This window comes from Artibeus jamaicensis, unplaced genomic scaffold (assembly GCF_021234435.1).
Source record: "Artibeus jamaicensis isolate MK-2021 breed Jamaican fruit bat unplaced genomic scaffold, CSHL_Jam_final contig_464, whole genome shotgun sequence".
NCBI lineage: Eukaryota > Metazoa > Chordata > Mammalia > Chiroptera > Phyllostomidae > Artibeus > Artibeus jamaicensis.
Window position 1 is genome coordinate 10749986 of NW_026521842.1, and position 16675 is coordinate 10766660.

A 16675-nucleotide genomic window follows, 5' to 3' on the forward strand; every position below is an offset into this window, starting at 1 on the left:
GCTGGCCTGGTTTCCAAAAACAACCAACCAAATGCCCCTTCCCACAGTGACAGGACACTGCTGTCCTCATTAGAACCCCAGAAGCTCAACTGTCAGCCTTGCTAATCCTCAGTCATTCATTCAACAAATACTATTTACTGAATGCTCCCTACTGACCAGGGACAATGCTTTGCACTGGGGAAATATCACAAGGAATACAACACGCCAGGCTTCTGTCCTCCTACCACACTTACTCTCTGCTGCTTATGTGCTGTGTGAGCTTGGACAAGGCCCTAAACTTCTCTGTGCCTAATATCTTCATCTGAGAATAGTATTCATAATTTTAGCTCCATCATAGGGTTATCCTAAAGGTCAACTGAATTGCTGCATCAAAAGTGTTTTGCCCAGGGACTAGCACCCAATGCTACCTGACATTGTAACCATCATCGTTACTGTCATGCAAATAAGGAGAATTAAACAAACCATCCAACTCAGCACACACTACATGTTGGGCTGCCTTATGGGCGATTCTGCTCTTTTTTAAAATAAATAAATATGCACCTCTACACATATTTTTTCACAGTAAGCCAATGGGCAGCATGATAATCTGTCCCACAATAAGGCATAATTGCCTCAGTGACAGTTGACAGATCAATGACCTTCTGTGAGCCTCAGTTTTCCTCTCTGTCAAGTGGGGGAGTAAAACTGGATGATCTCGGAGAGTCCCTTCCATTTCCTAACCACAGTATCCCCAAATGCAATCTGTTAACTCATAGTTTTCCCTACAAAGACAAATGGCTTCACTACTTCATATCTAAATTTATCATTTTATTATTCTTGCATTAATTGGCTCACATCTGTATTATATCCCCTAAAAATTAGGGCTGAAGGAGTTCCACAAAACCCAGTGGGCCATACATTTGTGACTAAACAGAACTTTACTCTCAGCAGATATTTAAAGTAATATAGAATTGTATCTGCTTTTCTTCAAGGTCTGCAAGGATGCCATTACAGTGGCTCAAGTTTGCAGTATGACCATGACCACTGACATCACTGCCAAGTACCCCAGAATGTGCGCCAATAAGGCAAGAGCTGAAACTAAGCATGGAACCAGCTCTCAGTTGTCCACATTCATAGACCAGACACACTGTGGGCCACCCCAAACCGAAGGCAGCGACCACTGTGCGATTACAGTGAAAGGGTCCGGCTAGGCGGGACACTGAAGTGCATTCCTATTCCCCAAGTGCCCACTGTCGTACAGGGGCACCCAGAAGGTTCCAGATGGTGGGATATATGATATGAATGGAAGGTTCTAGGTTAAAAACTCAGCAGCCTGCTTGACCAGAAGGATCTGCAGTCAGTCACACTGGTCAGTCTCTGAGAAGCAGAGACAATCTTGGGCTAGAGGCTGGCAGAACTTGGGTGGGAATGAGAACATCAGCCTCTGAACAGGAAAAGTGCTGACAGGAGACAAGCCAGAACTGAAGGGACTAAGGCCAGAGCAAGGCTCAACCCTGCCCCCTCAGAAGCCAGGCCGGACCCCTTCTGTACGGAAGCCTGTCAGGCCAGCCCCCCGGGTGCAGTCTCACCGGGCTCTCAAAACAACTGCTGCTACGTATCGAGCTCAGACCTCCTGGCCTTTCTCCTTGTTTGAACCTGCTCTCCTAGTACAATTGTCAACATGCCCTCCTCTAGCTCTTGACATTTCCTGGTTTGAACAATAAATTGTCTGATCACCCTACTCCTATAAGATGGCTGTGGTTAAGTAAAATGTTTCTATTTTCACAGAGTTTCTGAGAGCGAAGAATGTTTTCCTCCATTATTTTTAAAGGTTCTCAGAGCAGGAAACATTGGAAGGGATGATTATTTTTACACTTTGGGACTCAGTCCATAGATTTAAAATTATTCCTTGAATGTCAGGAAATAAGCAAGTACATTCAGCATCCTTCTCATCCACTCCAGCACACAGCTGCCCCTTGAACAGCTAACAGTGTCTCCCGGCCTCCAGCCTCCCCTTCGCTGATTCAGCCTGAGCATCGTCTTTCTACATCACTGTGGACTGCATCCGCCCACCCCGACTCAGATCCTTCAATGGCTGCCAGGACCGAAGAGAACAAAGGCCGCTCTCCTAAGAATGGGACCCGAGGCCCTGAACAATCTGGCTTTGAACAGCAGCTACCAGCCTCCTCACCACACTATATCCGGACCTGACTACCGGTCTCCAGGACATGCTCCCACGCTCTGCTCAGGCCCTTCCTCCCACTGGAATGTGCCCTCACCACCAGGGATGACTGCAGCCTGCCAATACTCCCATCTTCAAGGTTCCTGCTTTGAAGCTCATGGGGAAAGAAAGCATCTTTCATGAGTTGGAGGAGTACCACTCTTACCATGCTCGCCGGGTTCTGGCAAGCGTATGACTTAGGATTATCACCTCACATGTAGAGTCCCTAAGGGTAACGACAATATTCTAAACTGTCATACCACCCACTATATTTAGCACATAATTGAAGTTTAATAAATATTGTACCATTTTTAAAAAGTATCTGAAAATTTTTGTGAGAACATTTGACTTTTATAAGCAAACCTAACAATTTGTACCTGCCCTTGATAAAAGAAAAACGTCCAACACATGAAAATTTTAGGGCAGAACTTCTCAACTTCTGCATGTATCAGAATCTCGAGGAAGGACTGCAAAACACAGACTGCTGAACACAGATTGCTGGGCCCCACCCCCAGAGACTGACCCCCTGGGTCTGGGGCGGGGCCTAAGAATTTGCATTTCTGACAAGTTCTCCAGTGAGGCTGACACTGCGGGGCGGGGGCCAGGCTTCGAGGGGCACTGCCGGCCTAAGCCGCTGCAGGACTGGAGCCACAGGGGTCGATCAATGGGGTGCTCCTGAGGCCACCGCAGATGTATCCTGTCCTTTCCTGCCTGAAAAACAGCAGCACGCTCCCAGCCCCTCTTTTCATTTTGTCTTCACGCTGCTTATACTTTGGTGTAGGTTTTAAGCATTCCTGTAATTCATCAACGAAGTCTCTCCTGGCTACACATTCCAAGTAATTAAAGTTCAGTAATAACTTATTCTTTCTGCTCCAGCACCTGCATTTCATTTGTTTATTTTCCTAGAGTCGTAAATCTGAAGGGCTGTCAAAGTGCCATAATATTAGTGCAATAATCAAAGTTAATTAGTCCCTCTCAATAAACACCAACAAAGCCATTACAAAGATGCATTGAAGTTCCTCCCAGCTACCCAGTGTACAGATCACACTGTGGTTGGAACAATTAGAATCTGAGAATGACCGGGTAAACGAATGCCATGCTCTTCAGTCATTTAAAAGAGACTGTGTTCTTCATTCACACTGATTCATTAAGTCCAGGGAAGGCGAGGTGGATCTGGGCTTCGAATCTGTTGCCTGCTAAAGGGTAGCCAAAGCAGATGGAGTTCTCCCCAGCTGCCACACCTTACCACGCACATCCCAAACCCCAATGATAAAAGAGGGACAGAGGGTGCAAAGAAATGCGAGGGCCAGCCCCACTGCCACCTCTTAATAACCCGATGTCTTCAATAACGTTGCCGTCATTATTTAGGGAATTTGAGAGATTAGTTGGGTTCTGATGAGAAGGTTGCCCAGTGGAATGTGGGGGCAGAACAGGGCAGGCGGGTATAAGACACTGAGTGGAAGATTCTGCCTTCAGTATAAGGGAGGATTTTCTAATTAAGAGGTGTGCAGAAGAAGGAGGGGATGCCTTCAGGGAGAGGGGCATACCCATCACTGGAAGAGTTTAAGCCAAAGCCATAAGACCCCTGTCCGGGGACATATTATAAAACACCCACAGTCACTTTGATGGCTTCCTCTTTTCAGGGTCTCAAATCTAGCTACATCCGCTGCCAGTTTACTAGGGCAGGGACTGGCTCCGGGTGAGTCCCCTGGGGACAGAGTTGGTTCTGCCAGCTCCCCTTCACTCCTGCACTAACTCGGCCCCTGAGGAAGACCAGCCGGCTCTGTACCAGGACATGGACACGGAGCGCGGGGACAGTCACCTCTCTGCCCAACAGTGACAGAAGACGCCCCCTGCTTTTTACCCCAGCTTGTCTCAGTATTAACTGACACACCAATGGGAAGATAAAAAGAGGCTTGGCTGCATCCTAGCACTCTGATCATTTGAAGGAGAAGGAGGAGGAAGAGGAGGAGGGGTGAAAGGAAGGAGAGGAAGATGGGGAGGGAGAAGGAGGGGCAGGAGGAGGAAGCATCTTCCAGGAAGGTTTCTGAGAGCCGTCTCAGGGACCTGTGCTGAACACCTCGGCCTTCCCCAAAGCTGCCATTTTCTGAGTCTTTACTGTGGGCCAGCCTCTGTACAAAAGAGCCTACACGTCACTTCACTTCGCCCTCACCACGACCCTGATAGCCATCGTGAACACCGTTCTGCAGATAAATAAATCAAGGTTTAAAGAGATGCCCGACTTTGTGCGGGGATACCCAGGGAGCATAGGTTGGCATCAGAACTCGATCTCAAGACTCCAAAGCTTGTGTACTGGGCTGCCTTCCTATAAATTACAAAACAGCCTACTTTAAACGGAAGCTCAAAATAACCCTTAACCGACCGCAGTGTCTGTTGCCCTGTTCTGAGACAGGCGGCCTTCCTGTAGCTGCCTCTGTGGTTGTCCCGCATATGAGGTTTTATGGCACAAAGAGTGTCCCTCCTCTCTGTTTAATCTCACGCCTGCTACGTGCGAGAGTCTCTGTAAATGCCCCGTAATAAACATGCAAGCCAGCCTCCAACATTTCCTCCCTTTGAAATAACAGAGCCTAAGTGCCTGGTGGCCGGAAGCAGGCCTCTCCACCATTGGCTGAATACCATCTGAAGATGAAATCCGTCTCTTCAAACTATGTCAAAATTGCTTAATAAGAACTCAGGGGACCCCACAGTAATGAAAGGATGAATCTGCTTTGGATTTCACATGATTGGGAGTGATGGTTTGGGGCCGGCCTCCTAGGCTTGACTTTCACTCTCCCAGACTCTGCGGTTAATCACAACCCTCGTTACACAAAGGTTACAAGGAATATAAAGTTTGAAAGGTACTATTCAAGACTGAGAACAGTGGCCAGAATAAAAAAAAAGGCGAACACACAGAGATGGTGATCAAAGAAGAATGAATAACACTCAAGATTAGGTCAAGGCAAAATTTTCGCAATAAAAAATAAAGTGGAAAACTTAGAGGGTAAGTACTAAGCACACGTTTTAGGCATTCTGGAGACAGAGAAAACTCAGAATATTTTAGCAACCAATTATGTCTACGAGGAAGATGAATAATTTATCTGGTAAAGAATCTTTCCTGGGCCTGTGACAAGAAAGGTCAAAGAGCCAACGTAAGGAGAGCAGTAAGTCCACCACGCACTTGAAATGAAAGTCTGGGAAGAAGAGAGCTTCCTTTGGTACATTTCATCAGCTCCATCAGGTTGCAAAAAGCCACGTGTGAAGCTCTCTTTCCTAGGGAACCACAGGTATCCTCACATCATGAACAGAGAAACATTCACGCATAAACACACAAACCTCTCCAAATAGAAGACTGGGATTAAGTCCATGAAAACGAGAGGTCAGTCTTCTGACCACACACGCCAGGAATTCTGGGTTGAGTAACAAGATGGCTTTGGGGCTGGAAAAACAAGGCCTCGTGGGCTGCATCCACCACACAGCTGTCAGCTGTGAGAGCACAGGCCAGGCTCTTCCCTTCTTCCAGCTTCCAACGCTTTACATGCAAAATGGATTTAACAAACACGTAACATAAATATTTTGCTGCTAAATGCTCAGCACAGTACCTAGTCCAGAGACAACTATGAATACCCAACCCCCACCCACAGCGGACCATAACAACGTGACACTTCGCAAACAAAAACATCCTGAGGGAGAACTCGAGAAGTGTATCTTTACCTTTGTCTCTATGTGTATGCACTTATTGACTTAAGCACGTGGTTTATCCAGCTCTTGCTGGCCCACAGACTTGTTGGTACCATACTTTATTTATTGAAAATCCAACGCTACACATAAAAAACAATTTTTAAAGCAAAGACATGAGGAACAGATCTAACAGCTGATTTAGGATGAACTTGTCCTAATAACTTGTGACTATTAATAATATTAAAGTTTTTATATTTTTGTTTAGCTGAAGATCATTGCCAACAATGAGGATGGGCCCTATAACGTGTGATGCACAGAACAGTGACCATCTTCTCCAAGACAGGTCTGCAGCTCAGACAGGCCTGAGGGGTGGAAAGGACCCACGACGCTGTGTGACTCCCCCAAGACACGCACATATCACGTAAAAGACGGCATCTCGACTTTGGCCTTTGATCTAGAAAGGCAAATTATGGGATCTAAGCTCTTATTATCAAAGGAGATTGGGGAAATTACTGCAAAAGTCAAAGCTATACCATCATAAAGTCAATGAATGGATTTGAGGGAGCCTAAAATTAGCTGGATTTCACCAGTTGTTCCTGAAAGTGCAAGCAATTTATTACTCACCATCCTGGCCCATCGCCCCTTAGTACCATGTCATGAAAACACAGGGTGTTTGTACTTATTAAAAGCACAGCAAAATGTCGAACCCACATGCCTAATACACTGGTTTGTACCTAAGTATTCCATAGCTGAAAATAATATTAAAATCATTATTCCCAGTGTTAAATGAAGCTGCAATATGACATAATACTGTCAGCTTTCCACATGCCTTCACTCCAACAAGATAAATAAACCCAGTATCAACCGTATTGACAACTAGAATAATTACACCGCTTCAGTCTCTGCAGCACCACACTATGGGACTACAATCAACAGAGCATGTGCTTCTCCCCTACACACGAACATCCCATTACCTCCGGCTAATAAATCTTTCCTTTTCCCCCTCATCTCCCTGCTTTCTCAATAACCATTTTGATAGAAACCGCTGCTTGCTGTTCCTGATGACTGATCCCTTAATCATCTTCCTTAAATATATGCAAAGTATATTTCTTTGTAAATACAAAAGAAAAAGCAATCACATAAATAATTAAGATGGCTTTTCAAATGACAGTTGAGTGCTAATATGAGCTCCACTGGAAAATACTAATCAACGAACTAAAGACACATCTATTAAAATGTAGGAGTCCAGACAGATGAAGACAGAAAAACAATTCATCGCAACTCCAATGGAATCAGGCTGATGACCATCCTCCCTACAGCTCCTCTTTCAACTTCTCGGAGAGTTAAGAAAAGGAAGCATCTCTCTCACGTATAAGAAATTATTATTGTTAATGTTGTTATTAATAGCAGCAGCCAACATTTAATTAAACACAATCTATTCCGTGCAATGTGTTAAACACACATGCAGTCAATGCATTTAGTACTCAGAGTCACCTATATTTTTGACATAGATACTAGCATTTGGATTTTATAGACGAAGTAAAGAAGACTTAGAGAAGTTAAGAAATTTGTCCAAGGTCTCAGCTTGATCTGCTTCTAATCTTTACCATTGCAATGCAGCACATGTTATAGCACTTGTTTCAAGTGAAGAGGATTTGCCCACCACAAAGGACATCTGCCCAGCAGGCATCTTGAGACCACCCTGCCTGCCTCCTCCACAGCTCTTGGAACTCTCAGTCAGGCAACCACGAGAACACAAGAACAGTTGAGCAGAATCTCTGTTGCATGGCCCAGCCAAAGGTATGTCACCCTAACCAGTCTCTAGGATGGCTTGAAGTCTGGGCCAATTAAAAAGACAGGTCCAAAAAGACTGGGCTCTGAGTCTTTCTCAGGGACCAAACCTTCCCAGCAAACTCAACATACTTGGATCACTTCTCCCTGATGGTGAAAGGATGGGTCCAAGGTGCACTCTGGGAGGAGTGGGTCTCATAATAATCCCAAGGCAGGGCCATCGGCCCTCTTGCCATACCAGCCCAGTTCCACCAAACTCATTGGTTATCTCAGTCCCCAGGCGATGCTGGAGCTTCAGAACAGTCACTGGGCCCCTCATTTCACACATGGGCAGCCAGGTCAGTGAGCTCTCTTACACTTCCTGTCTCACTCTTTACATGATGAACAGATTTATAAGGGCCTGGCACAAGTGACGCAGGCTGGACACTCAAAACAAGCCCTCCCCCTCATTTGGTGCCTCATGCACCACAGCTTTCCTCCTTCGTGCAACTGGTAGGTATGTGGGGGACCCCAGGCTCATCTGTTCCCGCTCTATTCAACCTCATTCCTTCCCAGGACCAGAAGTTTTAGCCCCCAGGGTTTAGGAATCTAACATTTAGAAACTATAACAAGGGGATAGGAAGGAAGAAGTGAAAGTCCCACTTAGGCCTTTCAAGAGCCCTACGTTCGGATGTGGGGTTTTGCTGTGACTGTTTATAAAGTGCATTTTGATACCTTATCAGCTACTGTTCTTTCTATACAATGCCCCTCAGAAGTGTGGAGTGTGGGACATGCCAGGCATCCATGAAAGCAACAACAAAACCCCAGTCCCATAAATACTAGTTGAATAAAGGACAGTAAGAACCACAGCACTGCAGGGATTCCGCCACACCTACCAGTGCCCCAGATTTAGAGAATTCACTGATATCCTCACATCCAGACAGTGCTGCTAAGTAAAAGAGAATCCACTCCATCCTGAAAATAGGAAGATAAACTGCAAATTTCCTGCTCAGCCAGCCTTATGGGCTCCTTGGAATACTGAGGAAAATATTAGGTATGTGCCTCAGAGGCAGTCTGCAATCCACTTGAGGACGGGAGTGAGGCAGACCCCATCCTCAGATGGTGGACTGCCTGACAGCACCCCAGGAACCCCATCTCCAAGGAACCCCATCTCCAAGACGCTTCGCTGAAGTATGACTAGGGGCTGAAGGACCCATCCTCCCTCCTTGTTTAATTATGGCCAACGGACTGGCCTTTTAAGAGGGTGGTTTACTTCTGCAGTGTCCATCCGTGTTATCCAGTTTTAATTGTCTTCAGTTCTTCTCTTGTTTGTAACTTTGGAGCATCTAAAACATCTCAGCAGGAGGACATTTTCCCACAAAATCATTATTAGTAGCAGTAATTATATATAGGCTCTTAATGTAATTCCATATGAAATGTGTTTTCATTTCAGCCACATTTTACTAAACAGCTGGATTGCCCTGAAAGTGGCTGGAGAACTCTACAAAGGATATTTTCAATGCAAAGGAGATGCTTGGGACAAGGAGGCAGGTCAGAGTAGCTTCACCTGAGAAATAGAATTAAGCCTGAACTTAACCACTCAAACAGCACCTAATGCAGGGGTGTCAAATTCATTTTCACTGGGGGCCACATCAGCCTCACAGCCTCTGTCAAAGGGCCAAGTGTAATTTTAGGACTGTATAAATGTAACTACTCCTTAACTAAGGGCAAGGAACTCGATGCTGCTGCCCGAGCAGAAACAAGGTGCCGGGCCAGATAAAACAAGGTGGAGGCCGGATTTGGCCCGTGGGCCTTGTGTTTGCCACCTTGTGTTTGACCTAACGATTTTGAAAACGAAGCTTGAAAGGTCGTGAATACCTTTGATGCTGGCTGTGGTGGAAAGCCAGGCTGTGGGGCGGAGTAGGGGGACTTCGGGTTCGGAGGACAGATGGATGTGCCAGGGGCTGTGTTCCCGTGTGTGACTCTGGGCAAGTCTCTTCACCCTTGTGAGCCCCACACTGGCTCTTCTGTAAAACAGGGAAAACCAGGCTTTTGCATCCTCCTGAATAAGGACAAAAAGGGCCTTGCCCAGGACACAGCACGGGACAGAGACACAGTAGAGGGTGGGGCAAGAGTAGGTTTACAGTTGTGCGTAAGGAAAACGAACAAACTCTGAGTTTTGAGTCCTCACAACTGTAAACCTACTTTGCCCCACCATGTAAATGGCGGTTCCTGGGTGCCCCAGGGAGGGTATAAGAGCAATGTTCCACTGGCTTGGAGGCAGACATGAGTGTTCTGGAACAGAGCAATTCTGGGACTGCAACGTGAAGGTAGGAAGAGAGAAGCCAGGTAGGGAAGAAAAAGTTGGGGAGAGAAGCATGAACTCTACCACCCGAGCCAAGTGAGATTGCCCACGGAGCCTTGGCACATGCAAACCAACGGCCTAAAGACCTCTGAATGAGCTTTTGCTCAACAAAAAACTTTGGTTCATTTTGAGAATCTCCTGGGAGGTACCAATATGTTGCAGTACCCTCTCAGTTCTGATACTGTTATAGGATTCATCCCTGATAACAGTGAGAACACTCGCAAGCTGGCTAGCAGCTGGGAAAACTGGAGTAGATCACATTGACCTTGAGAAACACAAGAAGGTGGTACTTAACGATGTAACAGTTGAAATCCCTTCACAGGAATGAGGTAAGGAAAGGCCTGAGGGAAACTGGACCAGCTCATATTGAGGGTGGGGAAGTGTGGCGAGGGCCTGAAAGGCCAGCTCAACATAAAGATTGCCAAGGCAAGTTCTCCCACGCTCAGTGCTGTGTTGACAGGGCAATGATAGGCAATGGCAATGACAGCTTTTGGTGCTAACTCTGACCTTCTGTACCACAACCCAGGGGAATGGGGAACACGGTACAATGGGATTGGCAGAGAACAAGCAAACAGATGAGAGAGATGGCAAAAGGGTTGAGTTTCTTCTGTCTACAACCTATAAAATATGCTATAATGTTTGAAACATGTGTAAGTACTAGTTTTGTTTTTGTTCCCATTTCCTTTGCTCATGTGCCTGACAGTGAAATTTCAGGGCAATTTTTGTTTCTGGGAGTGCTGTTTTCTGGTCAACCCCAAGTTACTATAGGGAGTGAAACTATACAATGATAAACCCTGTCATCTGAAACTGACTCTCAGGTACCCAGTTATGGCTTAAAATGCAAGAAGGAAAACTGAATGGTGAGTCTTTGAGATCGTCCCATTCAACCTTCTTCATTACAGACAAGAAAACTGAGGCACCGAATAGACTGAAAGATTTCCCAAAGTCCCGTAGTTGGTTGGGGCAAGTCCAGGAATTTGGGTCTCTAGGCACCAAACAACAGCTGTAATGGGATAAATCCAGATGACTCCATTTTCATATATAAGGAAAAGAGAAGAAAATTTTTAGAATGAATAAATAATTGTGCTTTAGCATTACCTTCCAAGACTGGTTTAAACAGTAATATTATTGGATAATATGGTTATTACAGTATCACGAGGGCCACTGGAATTTGATTTTTCTGCTTTAAATAGAACATCAATGGGCAAAATTTTACAAGCCTGACCCTGTCTGGTGCTGGGCGCTCCTCTGCACCGAGGGTGTGGATGGGCACCGGCACATCGCACCGGGTGCTCACCCAGGAAACTGCTACCGAAACTGAAAAACTCTGCCCCCGAGTCAGTGAGCCCGCTGGTCAGGTTCTGCCCTATTTTTGTGGGTGTCCTCACAAGACTATGTATCGAGAACACTCATTGCACCGTAGTTGAGACCCTATTTTGAATGAAAATGCAAGAGAGCCTGAACTTCCAGAGGGTATCACTTGGAATAGCAAAACAAGGAAAACAACCCAAATGCCCTCCAAAAGGGGGGACTTTTGGTTAAACCAATTGCAGCCCAAGCACATGATGGACTCTTGTACAGCAGTTAAGAACAGTGGGGTGGATCTCTAAGAGGAAGATAAGAAAAGAGCTAGAGTATTAAGTAAAAAAAAAAAAAAAAAAATCAAAGTACATTTTGTGTGTATTTTTTTGAGTAGATACAAAATGTTCCTGGAAGAATACACAAGGAAGGTTAATAATACCTTCCAAGAGAAGGACTGAAAGGGACATTCTCTTTTTATTTAACACCTTCTCATCTTGTGTAAAGATACAAACCATAGTTATATATTACCATTTTTTCTCTTTATACAATTCTAAAAATTACTACTGTACCACCTATAGAGGCTATTACTTTTTTAACTTGGGAGTTAGAAAGACACTAAGATAATCAGGAAAAATAGACTCTGTTTTGTATTCTTAATTTACCTCCAAATAATGAATCCAGTGAGATTAAGACTCATTTGAAACATAATGAATTTTAAATTCTGCTTGAAAAAGCAGAAACAAATCTTCCTTTTCTTGACTTTCATATAATTTCAGTCCAGCACCCCAGGCCTTCTCTTCCACAAACCATGGTCTATTTCTTCAGGCAGCAAGAAATCTCCCACGGTGCTCAGAAAACGAAGACGGTCCTGTCTGGACAAGGGCGCTCCAGCCCCTCTCACGCTCTGCTCCCAGGCACATGACCATCCTCTCCCCTCTGCCTCCCGTTCCTCTGCCTGGCACAACCTTCCCCTTCTCCCACCTGCTCCCTAGTCTTCCTTGAGATCTCAGCTCAGTTAACTCTTCCTTGGGGACACCGATGCCCCCCACTCCCTGGCATTAGTCTCCCCATTGGAGCACCATGCACTTCAGACTACCATGTACCGTTATGTCACGTTTCCACGGAGGTTTATAGTGCTTTGATTAACTCCGCCTTCCACTGTAAGCTGAAGAGTTCTACAACGACCGTGGGGACATATGTTTTTCCTTAACAGTAGGCCCCAGTACCTGTGACAGTGGTGCGCCTCATGAAAATGTAAATAAATTACAAGTAAATAAATGGATGTGGTCTACACGTCACACCAAGGCCTAGTGATCATGCTAAAAAAAAAAATGAGTCAGACTGTGTCACGCTTGGCTCAGACCCTCAGATGACTCCTGCACCCTGGTCTCCGAGGCTCCACATGACACCCCTGGAGCCTCTCTGCAACCTCCTCCCCTTCCACTTGGCTCCAGCCACCCTAGCCTTCCTCTGAGCCTGAGTCCTCTGGGCATGTTCGACCTCTGTGCCTTTGCACATGCTGCTCCCATTGCTTAAAAACTTCTCCCCTGACACTGGCAGAGCTCACTTCTCCACTTCATCCAGGTTTCAAATCAAATGTCACAGCTTGGAGGGGTCTCTGCCAACCACCCAATCTGAAAGATCTGCACCGTCCCTCCTTACCCCTCGCATTCCTTCCTTGTCTTTCACTGTACTTATAACAGCCTCACATTATGGGAAATATAAAAAGCAATTATCCCTTCATGGTCTAGAAGGTGTAGGGATTTTGTTTTGTTCAGTGCTCTCTCCTTAGCCCCAAGAGCACTGCAAGCCCATGATGAACATTCATGTACATACATGTCAATACCAACATCTGCACAGAGAGAAAACAGCAAAGAGGGCAGGCCAGAGGCAGGGTTAAACTCTGCTCCTTTCTAGACCCAACACCATGAGTCTAACAACCTTAGTTGGGTTCAGGGGCGTTAACCACATTTTAGTTTTCTTAATAAGTGATCTAGATGAGTGAACATTTTCAAACCTCTGACTAATAAAGCAGAGGACATTGACAGTGAACTCTAAACAAATGTGTGGATGATAACAGGTTTGCTTGTCCCTTTGATTCATTAAGTAAACAAAGTGAATATGGCTTTAAAAATAAATAAAACATTACTCTAAGAGCAATAAACTCTATGCACTCTACTAAAACTTCCATGTGTTTACCCCAGCGTGTGTATGTGGCAATTAAAAAAAGAGTCAGGTGTTTGCTTACCCATTCTCCTAAAATGCGCGACACGGCTTCATTGGCTCTCGTCAAGTTCCTACAGGCCAGAATCACGTGAGCACCGTGGAGGGCAAAAGACTTGGCAGTTTCAAAGCCTACGGTTCAAAGGGAAGTCAGAAAAGTCACCATTAGAAGACACAAACACAAAACACTGAGTCATGATGCGCGGCCTGTAGTGAGCACTGCATACTTTGCCCTGGGGGTTCCCAACCAGGGGCACGTTTCCCCTCGGAACAGTTGTAAAGGTCTAGAGACATTTTTAGAGGCCACAGTCGGGATGCCGTGCTATAGGTATCTAGTGGATAAAGACCAGGTATGCTACAAAATACCCCAGGATGCACAGGACAGCGCCCATAACAAAGAGTCATCTGGCCCCAAATGCCAACTGTGCTGAGGCTGAGAAAACCTGCCCCAGAAACAGAGTGATAATAAGGTGCTCACTTAACCCCAGACCCAAATATACCTGGAATTACATTAAATATCAATGGACTAAAAACTGACATCAAAACATATGTAACATATATACATGTGCATATATAACTAAGCAAAACAGGTTGTGCCATGCCACTCAGCCAGTAAGAGCCGGATTGGGGAGCCAGGCTGAGAGCCCAGGATACAACCAGTTGTGTCAAAAAAAAATGCAATCAAAAGACAGATTGTCAGACTAGATAAAACACACATACACTATGCTCCTTACAAGAGTGTATGTGTTATGTCTGCATACTTAAACATAACAATAAGAAAGTTAAAAGTGAAAGGATGAGAAAGAACGAACCACGTAAACATGAAACAAAAGAAGTCATATGAGAAAAAAGTTGAATATCTCATAATACTAAGTTCTAGTCCACCAGAAATATGCAACAATTCTGAATATTCATGTACCTAACTGTGTATGTATGTCAAAAATGGACAGAGTTAAAAGGAGAAAATAGATAAAATTCATAATCAGAATGATGACTTTTTAACATCAATAATATAAAATAAGCTAATAGGAAATATAAAGAACATCTGAACCTACACAATTGATAAACTGGAAATAACTAAATATGCTAAACACTGAACACAACAGCAAAATGTACATTCAAGTACTTAAGGAATATTCACCAAAACTGACCACAAGCAGGGCCAAAATTTTGCAAGTCTCAACAGACTTCAGAGGATTAACCCTGAAGTGTGCCTTTGTACCAAAATGGAATAATATTATAAATCAATAACAACATCCTAGGAAATTCCCCTAACTGAAAACTAAGTAATACATTAACTAAATAAGAAATTATGACTCAAAACGCTGCAATGAAAATTAGAAAATATTTTAAAATGAAAGATTACATAAATTTTGCTTATCAAAGCTTATGGGACAGAGCTAAAGCCATGAATAAAGGACAATCTATAGCCTTACATATGTATATTAAAACAGAAGATGAGCTAAGTGTCTGTTAAGTAAGAAAATCTTTAAAGCAGATGATGAAACCTAAAGAAAGTAGAAGGAATGTACTAAAAATAAACGGAAACACTAATAAAAATAAAGCAATCATAAGATACAGAGAAACCAAGAAGCCAAAGGCATTTCCTCAAAAAGAAATGGAGAAAGGGCTAGCAAGACTCACAGAGGGCTCACATAGAGGTGTGCACACCAGCTCACAGACGGGCAACATCCGGGATGGACAAAGGGGCATCACTACAGATCCTGCAAACCCGAAAGAGACTTAAGAAGATATGGTGATCAACTTTACACCAATAAACTTAAGATATAGGTGAAAAACTGTCTTCCGTGAAACCCGTCCCTGGTGCCAAAGGTTGGCAACGGCTGATACAGAGCACACTGCGAACACGAAGAAATCAGTTTTACCAGAAAAGGCGGCACTGTGACTCGCCTGAAGTCATGTCAAATGACCATAAATTATTGTTTCCCAAATAATATTACTATGTGTGAAAAATCCGAGCATCGTTATCTTGCTGAGACTGTCACATGAGCCTAGCACAGTTCATTCATTCCTGTCCCTTCCATGTAGCTAATCTCCGTGGAGGCCAGTCTACTTACAGAAACTCGTTCTCAGGGGAAGCCAGCACAGCCCAGTAGGAGATTCAGACTCCGGAGTTTGGCACACTTGGCTATTTGTTTAGCTCTGGCTATTTGTAAGTTATGGGACCTAAGGCTATGTCTCTAACTCATCAGAAACTCAGTTTTCTTTTCATAAAATGGAAGGGTAAATAATAAACATACACTAAGAGCCTAACATAACCCATAGTAGGTGGAAAACAGTGTTGCTCCCCAGTTCTTTCCAAAATCCTTGCTGTAAAGTCTTTTACTGCTTCTCTGATTTGTATGACCTACAAAATACACTATAGTCTTTAGGACTAAAAATTAAAATTCTCTCCTAGATCTGCTTCTAAGAGCTGACTGGCTTTAACATCAACCAGAATTTAAAGAAATTAGCTACATGATGCATCATTCCATTTGTCTAAATACTGGAACACACTCGAATTTCATTGTTGAGATAACCTAAGTCATTTTTCAGATCATGCCAAGTTCTGGAGCCCAAGACATTCACTTTCCACTACCTACAGATAACCTCCTGTGCTTGAATCTGATATTAAAATAACACGCAAGAGATTTCAGATCTGAATTACTCGACACCTAAGTCTGTTTGCCTCCTCTTTGGTACACGTGGTGCAGGTGCTAAAAGCCACCTCTCCAAGCCAGCAGGCAAGAAGACAATAATTGAAATTTCCTCACTTAGATCCCTGATGCCAATGTCAGTCCTCACCACCAGTAATCAGAAGGTGCGTACCTACTTCATTTGGGGAAAGAGAGGGAAGGAAAACGCCAGGTATTGCCGATACTGCACGGTTCCAAAACCACATGGGACAAAATCTGGCCGGCTGATGGGCTGCACCAATCAGGCTAATGAAACACTGACAGCCAAATGGAGGCGACATGAAGTGGCCAAAAATGACTTCCCTTGCAGTCCCAGGGCTTTACACATCCAGATCTTACTGGAAATAGTTTTCATCAAAGTATAAAAAGAAAAAAAATGATGTAGCAGAGTGGGGAGACACACGGTGGACACGAGGCTTAGTCATTTGTTAGTGGCCACAG

The 16675-nt window shown here is 44.4% G+C and overlaps 1 protein-coding gene across 6 annotated transcripts in view; it reads right to left on the reverse strand.

The window, feature by feature from the left end:
• The window catches only part of WWOX (WW domain containing oxidoreductase), an 894507-nt gene that overhangs the window by 830655 nt on the left and 47177 nt on the right, over positions 1 to 16675 (reverse strand). For all 6 annotated transcript variants that reach the window (XM_037144727.2, XM_037144726.2, XM_053666609.1 and 3 more), the window contains exon 5: positions 13564 to 13670. In XM_037144727.2, coding sequence (XP_037000622.2) covers positions 13564 to 13670 — 107 coding nt within the window. The remainder of the gene's footprint in view (positions 1 to 13563; positions 13671 to 16675) is intronic.